The sequence below is a fragment of the Pyrus communis genome, chromosome 1 (genome assembly GCF_041283825.1).
Source record: "Pyrus communis isolate YQ-2024b chromosome 1, ASM4128382v1, whole genome shotgun sequence".
NCBI classification, from domain to species: domain Eukaryota; kingdom Viridiplantae; phylum Streptophyta; class Magnoliopsida; order Rosales; family Rosaceae; genus Pyrus; species Pyrus communis.
In genome coordinates this window covers 10,907,082-10,916,188 of record NC_142565.1, presented here as the reverse complement: position 1 = coordinate 10,916,188, position 9,107 = coordinate 10,907,082, and the positions used below count along the sequence as shown (strand labels likewise).

Sequence of the window (9,107 nt, the reverse complement as noted above, 5' to 3'; positions counted from 1 at the left end):
TGTATTGTTGTTTCTTATGTTCCGGTCAAACTTTTGATTACACGTTTTTAACCGTGAATTAGTTTCAATTGCAATTTATGCTGCTTATGGCTCTACTGTTGCCTAATTAGTAACCAAAGGCACTAAAGGGAAGGTACAAAGTTGAAGTGGATGTTTTTCCTCCAAGTCCATGAACCACATGCCGGAATGAAGGAGAAAAGGGAAAAAGGTGTGGCTAGTGATGGAGATACATGGCCATGCCATTTGTGGTGGACTGCCTCCTATGGAGCTTAGGCACCCACTTCTCTCTCTCTCTCTCTCTAGAAACTGTCTCTATCTCTCTCTAGAAAGTGTAGTGGGGTGGTGGCTAGTAATGGACTGCCCATCTCCTGTGATAGCAAAGGTATCTATCTATCACTTGAGGTTGTGCCAAACCCATTAATATGAACCAATCTTCATCTCTTAGGATGGGCCTAAGAGACTAGATAAAAAGGCACCAAAGATCATCAAATAGGTGCTATGATATTGGATGACCCCCACAATCCTCAAAGCTTGTGGTTGTGCTTGTGGGGTTGCTTCTTATGTTTGCCATCCCCACCTTTCTACAATTTTCTATATATTTGACCCATAAAAGATACTCAAACGCTTATCCTTGACTGCAAATTACAAACTGACACATATATTTAGCGCTTAATTAAAAATTTCAATTAGAGAAGTTTAAGAACACGTGTTGAGCTGTAATGTGTAAGAAGTCGAGTATTTTCCCATGTCCAAATGGATAGAGACCAAGTAGAGAGCGTGTATGTTTGACCTTTGACCACCCAAATGGAGATTGAACAAAATAAAAAGTCAATTTAGCTATATGTGATGGGTCATACACACCGACACGAAAGTGATAGCTTTAGCAGCCGAAACCCAAACCACCAAGAAATTTCACATTCAAAGTGCTTCACAGCTCTCCATCAATGAAATGTAAATGTCAATAATAGGTTACATAGTGTAGAGAGAGAGAGAGAGAGAGAGAGATAAAGGTGTGTGACGGCAGGTTTGTGTCATAATTAACTTGTCCAAAGTTTAGAACCACCATGGGATGATCCAGTAGTGAAGGTGAATTCTAGATTTGTACTTCCAACGATTGGTTTTGAGTTCGATTTTTAACGCTGGTAAATCATATGATGATGGTTAAGTGCAAGTTAAAATGTCTCTGTGAATGGACTGTCGCCACCAACTAGTCCACTTTTTACAAAAAGGGAAAAAAAGTCTAGAAACGCATCCCTGCCTCCCTCCAATATGTATAAACCATCATCATCGACACCTATTTACCTTGCTTTCTTTATTTTTCTCTCAGCCGAAAGATGATCTAATTAACAGAATTTGATTTTAATTATTAGTTCCAAACCCATATCTCTCCCAACAGAAAGAGATAAAAGATGAGGAACCTTTGTTTGGTATAATAAGAAGGTAAGGATTTCATGCAATTGATTGATACACAACATCAATTTCACATCAATTAACTATTCACAAACTTTTCTTTATTATAATTCCGAATAAACCGTTATGGGGAAATTTGTAGACACGACAAGAATTCAAATAATTTAAATGAAGTTTTGAACCTATTCGGTAATAATGAATATTCTCATAATTATCCATTGAACTAGGGATTGTGTTAGAAATGATGTCGTTAGATACATTTTTGTTGATAAACGTATTTGTTGTATGCGTTCATGAAGAAACACATAATAAAAAATCAGCACAAAGCTGTTTTTATAATAAAAAATCACATTTTACATTTTCTTCGAGATGAATATTATTTAGGCATCCTCATGCCGCATCTTTTAATTACCTAAAAGTACTTTAACCATTCTAAAGAAATTAACAAACCCTAGTCTAAGGGATCTTGGATAACGTTTAACTTTTCCCAAATTATAATTTAATTCTTTTTGGTGTGAAACCCCGTCCTGCAGATATTTGCTAATCATGCGCGTGGGTATACAAATATCTAAATATATGTATAGCTATAAGTATAGGCCTCTACCAAAAAATAATACATACGTGTGTCAGTGCGTGTATACCTACACTAAATAATTATATATCCTGTGTGCAGACCAAATAACCAAATAAGATAACGTATTTTATACCACTTTGTGTCTTTCCCATAACTACGAATCCGAATTTGGATTCTCTTTATGAAGATCTTGGAGATTCATGAATCATGTCCGTTCATTGTACATTGTGCGGTCAGAAAATATATTATTTAAAATTTAACACAAACAATACCTTACAAAAACTGATTGCACAATATATGATAAACGGACACGATTCATGGCATAACTACTACTTGATGGGAACTAAACCAATTGTCAATTCAAACAATTAAGTTTCTTTTAAATTAATGGGCCTAGTAACATCTTTTTCACTTGTAAATAAGAATTTTTAGATCCGAATTTCATAGATCACGAGTTTGAAATTAATTTATTTCCCTCACCTTTTGTTTTAAAAGAAAAAATAGAAACATAAATGATTCCGACGCATGAATGTTTTGTCTCTATTTTCCTCCTCGAAAGAGAATTAAAAAACTGAAATAAACAAAAATGAGTAGAAAAAAAAAAGTACTGAAATTACTTGCTTATAAATAAGTAGAATAAGATGATGGGCAAGCCAAAATCCAGAAAAGAAATGAATGTATAATTTGATGAGGTAAGATGACCAACTTGCGAACTCGTCTGCCAAAGTCCTCAAAGTTAGGGGCTAACTATATTGTATACACATTTCTTTTATTTTCCTTTAATTTATATTTCCCCACCGTATTTTGTTTATTTAAAAAATAGGGAAATTGACCCCACACGCTTGAAAATCAAAGCCTCGTGCCACCCACGTCTATGGCACCACCTTTCACATGCCCTTATACTAACGCCCTTACCACTCTTAACTCCATGACACTTGGTCACACACAAATCACCCCATTCTTTTTATTATAAACCTGAACAAACTATTCTTCGCCGTTCGATTCAATGTTGCGTATGATAGTTCTACTTAAGATTACTTAGAATAAAATATTTCGGCGATTCTAAAATTAAATATGACAGTTTAACCAGCTAGTTGGTTAGATATGTTCATAAAAAAATGAGCTTGTGTGCATTCAAGGTTGTACGTATGTGAAATTTGATGTACTAAAATATAGTGGGCGCCCCTTTTTACTGGAAACGGTTTTTATTTTTGTGAGACAAACAAAAATATTAGTTAGTTAAATTGTTAAATGTTAAGTGTTAGAATAATCAGTAGGAATATAAAATTCTAACGAGACTTGTTAAACTGTCACATGGTATTGTACATATAAAATTATAGAGAGACTTGTTCTTTAAGATGTGGAGAGTGGGGACCACCAAATCTGCTAGCTGTCACGCCACATTGGCTTTCCAGCGCCGTCGATATACTGTTTCAGTGCGAGCCTCCAGTGTGAATCGTTTATGAGCCGTCAGATCGTCTTACTTATTCATCAGTTTTTGAGCCGTTGATCACGCCTTCGACTTTGACCCATGGAAAACATCATCAGGGAACCGTACTCGCCCAAGCGGAGACAGCATCAAACTCGCCGCTGAAAGGGAAACACGTGGACGATTGGGCACCGCTATACCAGGTGGCGTGCGCGAGCGCAAAGGATAGTGGTGGCGCGTGGAGGTGTGGAGTGGTAGTTTTGTGAGAGAAGTGGGAAGTCTCTAGAAGAAGGCATCAAAACCCAAAAGAGGGAACAGATGCTGCTCCCTTTAATAAGAGAAAGAGAAATGGAATTATGTATACAAAAGAGCACCACAATACATACATTTCCTCATTCAGAAAAAGAGCTTTTTTAGGGGTGTTGGGGATTTGGATTTTAAAGGTGGTAGCAGTTGGATTATTGGATTATTGGATTATTGGATATAAAGATGGGATTAATGAATAAATTGATTATGCAAAGTTTAATAATATTGTATTCTTTTACTTGCCCTAAACATATTTAAGGCCAAAGTTCATATGAAAAACAGTGGGAATTTTTTTTTTAAAGGAGACTAGTTGGTAGCTTCGCTACGACAGTCTACTCTTTCGAGGTCCAGGAAGACTTATAAAGACATTTCAGCCTCCCCCTAGCCACCATCGTGCGATTCACCAGCGCCAGGAATCGAACTAAGGATGTGCTGTGTGGAATACGAGCCTGGAATTCATCCCAACTACTAGGCCACCCCCAAGGTGGTTGTGGGAATTTTATTGGAAACTATGTAACCCTTTTCAAGACTCAACTTAAATTTTAAATGTAGATTGTCTAGTCTATTGCATAATTAACATCAAGTACAAAATGGAATTGAATATTATCAATAAGCCTACAACCAATAATTAAACTCTATCATTAGCAATCTTTATCATACGTTAATTCTGACTAAAACTCTAAGGGTGTGTTTATTTCACCTTCTTAAGTGGGACTGGACTAGCTATGATTATTGTCCCATGTTTGATATGTTTGGGGACTAACTTAAATGAGACTAGCCCGGACTCGTGTGGACTCCGGGCCTCGTTAGATTGTCCAAAATAGTCCTGTGTTGAACCATGGGATTGCCAAGGACTATGATATGCCTTCTTCTTTGCTTTCCTCACTCGCTGCCTCCTTCTTCGTCTTTCCTCATCTATCTCTGCCTCTACCTCTCTCTCTGCTAGATCAAGCTCGTCGAGAAATTAATTGATGAGTTCCTCTTGACGGTCGCCTTCGATGCAAATCTCAAACCGGATCAATTATATAGTCTTGTGATTTCTTTGCATGATCAAGCTCGGCTCTTCGATGACGGCCTTTAGCCGTCAATGTCTATCTTCTGATAGCGAGAAGGATGGGGATTGGGTATTTTTAGGGTTATGGGTACTTTTTCTTTGTAATAATCAAAATATTTGGAAATTTGGGAATTGGGTCTTTAGCAGCAGAGGTCAATCTTCAGGATCAGGGTTAAGCCTTTTGTTATTGGTAATTTTGTAACTTCCAAGTTGCTGAGGAACACCATCAATTTGGCAAAGAAGATATCCTCTTTCTTTAATCTATTAATTTTGATATTCTTAATAGAAAAAAAATTAGAATATAATAATAATAATTTATTGTTAGTCCAGCTTTTTAGTTTGACACTGCAACAAACGTTTTACTGAGTTAGTTTAGTTCAACTTAATCTAGTCTAGGCCAATCTAGGTTAGTCCCTGAGCTTAGTCCAGTCCGAGTTAGTCCGGTGCAACAAACGTACCCTAAAAGCTCTCATAAAGAAAAAAACAAGTTTTTTTTTTTTTTTTACCTATGATGATGATTTTGAAGTTTTAAATTCTTCAACTAAAGTATCAATGGGTGTAATTTTATTTATATTGGACATGCTACTCCATTGAGCTCATGGGGAATTTTCAAGGACACGTACCAGATATGTAATTTACAAGCGAAGGAGTGTAAACTACTGCAATGTACAAGTTGGGAAGTTCAAACTTTTGTGCAAGAGGGAGAATATACTACCTTGTTCAACCAACCCAACCTAAATGTGTATATCCTGGGTTGAATATAAACTATTAGTTTGTGTCGTACTAAGTTACATATGGTGCGTATTCAATTTTCTTGTGGTATGTTACTAGTATTTCTAAATTGGAACATATAAACACGTGTAAGTAGTAAGGTTCTAAAAGACGCTAGGCGATAGTCGGACAGCGAGCTGGGCGTGGGGTCTAGGCAGGCGCCTAGGCGGACTAGGCGGATTTAACTAACTCAATTATATTTCATGTAAATAAGTGTATGTTTATACTTAAAATACATATAATTTCATCATAAACTACAAAATAGAATGACACATATATTATGAAGTATTGGAACATAATGAAAACATGGGGAACAAGCATATAATGTGTGCTCATTTAAAATATTCAACAAGTCTTTTACAATTTATTGAAAAAAAAGAAAAAGAAAAAGCAAAATGAAAGTTATCTATTTTCTACCTAAGCGAATCGCAACCTAGGCGGGTCTGGGCGGGCTAAGCCGGTGCCTATCGGTCTAGGCGAGCGCCTCAACATGTCTAGGCGCCATTTCTTAATTTTTAAACGTGTAGGTATTAATCGGGACAGTGGTCAGCTGCCTAGCGCGGTAGGAATTTTTAGAACAATAGTAAGTAGCTCTAATCCCTTTGTCACCATTGACCAAGAAAATCAATTGTGTTTTGCATAGTTTTGTGTCAAAAATGTATGTCAATCATTGAATCGATTGGAGCTACTTACATATGAGTCAATTTTGATGGTCAATAGTAACCAATTGACAAACTAATTTATGAGTCAATTTTGATATAAACGATGATCATGATATCACTTGTCACAATTAGGATCCAATCCAATTTCAATTAAAATTAATTGGATTGTATGATTGATATTGGATAGTGTTATCCACAAGCTCCTTTTAATTTATAGTTGTCGGATCGAATGAATTGAATAAGATGAATAACAACAAATTTAATAAGGGTATGTGATAAGTAAAAATGTGTATGTGAATAGCGTTATCTTTAATATTTTTAAACCAAATTTACAACTCAAATGATATGTCGGTAATAGAAAATAAGTATGTTAACTAATACTCCTAACCAACAACAAGCACATTATTTCGTTGGTAAAGTTTAGTTTAAAAATTTGTTCTTTCTAGCATTATCTTTTATCAAAATAGCAAATTACACATTGAATTAAATACATTGATTTCTTAAATTAAAAAACTAAATTGATTTCTTAAATTGAGATTACATCAATCATCGAAATTGATGAAACAAAATTGAAGCTTTGATTGAACTGATTAATCCAGAATAATTATAATTAGGTCTAAAAGAATTGCTAATTAAAAATGCTAATCGTCATGGTTGCCAACTTTACCTACCCACTAAAAATCTTGCAATAACATCAACTGTTTTGACAGGAGCACCCAAATTAACTGGCCTCCACTTTTCCATTTATATTATTTTATTTTAAATTAAAATAAAAAAAATCAATTTATTTATTTATCTCTTTCTGTTTTTGTCGGTAAAACTCACGAGCTCCACTCCCTAGACACCGTGTGGAATTTTTCCTAATCAAAACCCGCTTTGACATTTTTCAAGTCAACCCAGAAACCGAAAACCACTTTTCCATTTTTCATTTTTCAATTTACATTTTTCCCAATTTATTTAAAATGTTATTTCCAAAAGCAACATAAATGCATAGAGATGCCTTCTCTCTGTCTCTCTCCTCCCCCTTTCTCTCACTAGGAAAACCACGTGTTTTTGCCACTTTAGACTTTTGTGTATCAAAATCCTTCTCTCTCTCTATAAATACATTGTTTATATAATTCCTCTCTCTCATTACATCCTATCGTCTCTCTCTCTCTTAGCAATAAAAAGTCAGCGCCTTCTTTTGTCTCTCTACTTCTTTTCTCTGTCCTCAAACAGTGATAGCTAGCAGACACAAGGTACAGATTCAGAAACCTTGTCTCTCCTCTCTCTCGCTCTCTTCTAATGGAGGACGATTGGGATCTTCAAGCTGTGGTCCGAGGCTGCTCCACCGCCACCGCCACTACCACCACATCATCAACCAGAACTCCCTCCACCGCTGCCACCGCAAGTTTCAACATCTCCGGCATCCATTCAAACCCAGCAGCTGCTTCCTTCTCTTCATTTGGTCCAAATTCCCCACAACAGCAACTCCTCTTCTCTCCCCCAGTTCCAGATCCCATCATTAAACCCAGAAATGCCATTGAAGAATTGCATGAACTTTACAAGCCTTTCTTCCCTAAATCTCAGCCTTCCCTCTCCTCCCCACAAATCGCACCACCCACTCTCTCTCCTCTGACCACACCCAAAGATCCAAGGCATCCCATACAGTACCACCAACAAACCCAGCACCAACAACAACAAACCCAGCACTCCAAGCCATCATCTTCCACCACCACCGCACGATCCAAAAAAAGGTACGATTTTCCACTCAGTTTTGTCTCAAAACTTCAAAAAGATCGAATTTTGAAAGATACCCACCTCGTAATTTGCGCTATTTAATTCGTAATTTCATTTATTCACGATTTTTCGTACCATTTCAGAAAGAACCAGCTTAAAAAAGTGTGCCAAGTTCCGGCGGAGGGTCTCTCTTCAGACGTATGGGCATGGCGGAAGTACGGCCAAAAACCCATCAAGGGTTCCCCATATCCGAGGTTGGTTTTCCATTTCTTTCATATAATTTTTCTCAAAACATTAAGTTAAATGAATTTTAGTTATTTTATTAAATTTCTAATTTTTTTTTTTTTTGGAACAAAAATCAGGGGATATTACAGATGCAGCAGCTCGAAGGGTTGTATGGCCCGGAAACAAGTGGAGCGGAACAGATCCGACCCGAATATGTTCATAGTCACCTACACGGGGGAGCACAACCACCCGGCCCCAACTCACCGCAACTCGCTCGCCGGCTCCACTCGCCAGAAGCCCTTCTCGCCACAAACCGCCACGCGGGGTGACTCTGCGAAACCCGCTTCTCCAACAACCTCGGTCTCCGCGGACGAGGAGACTGTCGTTGCACCTCAGAGTACGACCGTGGAAAGCAGCTGCAAGGAAGAGAAGGGGAGTCCTTTGATTACCGACGAGGAGGACGAGTTGTTGGGGATGTGCGACTCGGTCGTGAGTGACGATTTCTTTGTTGGGCTGGACGGTCTGGCCGGAGATTACTTTTCCGATCACTCGACGGGGAGCTTCGGCATGCCTTGGATTTCTAGTAGTGCTGCCACCGCCGCTGGTAGTATCTGATTCGCCAAGAAAAGTCAGCTCTTTTGTGAAGAAAACAAAACTACAGGAAAAAAAAAAAAAAAAAAAAGGAAAAAAAACAATTCTCTTTTTCCTCTGGGGGTATTTTTGACTCTATATTTGTTGGGGGTTAGAGAGAGAGAGAGAGAGAGAGAGAGAGAGAGAGTACAGTGGGTGTAACTATGGGTGGGAATCTTGATTAACAATATGCTTAATTATTAGAAATATTAGGGGTGAAAAGGCTTGTAGTTTTCTAGATTAGTCAATTAATTATCTTTTTATTTGTTGATTGGTTGTTGGTTTGAACTTTGAGTAAAGTTAATGGAAGTGATTAGTTTGATGTTA

At 37.3% G+C, this 9,107-nt stretch overlaps 1 protein-coding gene across 1 annotated transcript; it reads left to right on the top strand.

The window, feature by feature from the left end:
- Positions 1 to 7,350: 7,350 nt before the first annotated feature.
- LOC137721388 (WRKY transcription factor 22) lies at positions 7,351 to 9,107 on the top strand. The gene is made up of 3 exons (XM_068460481.2): positions 7,351 to 7,942; positions 8,069 to 8,179; positions 8,288 to 9,107. The coding sequence occupies exons 1-3, from the start codon at positions 7,491 to 7,493 to the stop codon at positions 8,763 to 8,765; spliced, it is 1,041 nt and encodes a 346-aa protein (XP_068316582.2). The 5' UTR covers positions 7,351 to 7,490; the 3' UTR covers positions 8,766 to 9,107.

Bases quoted from the DNA above. Each gene is read 5' to 3' on its own strand.
- LOC137721388 (XM_068460481.2), top strand. From the start codon at position 7,491: ATGGAGGACGATTGGGATCTTCAAGCTGTGGTCCGAGGCTGCTCCACC. The intron at 7,943-8,068 runs GTACGATTTTCC...GTACCATTTCAG, and splicing joins ACCGCACGATCCAAAAAAAG to AAAGAACCAGCTTAAAAAAG. The intron at 8,180-8,287 runs GTTGGTTTTCCA...AACAAAAATCAG, and splicing joins AAGGGTTCCCCATATCCGAG to GGGATATTACAGATGCAGCA.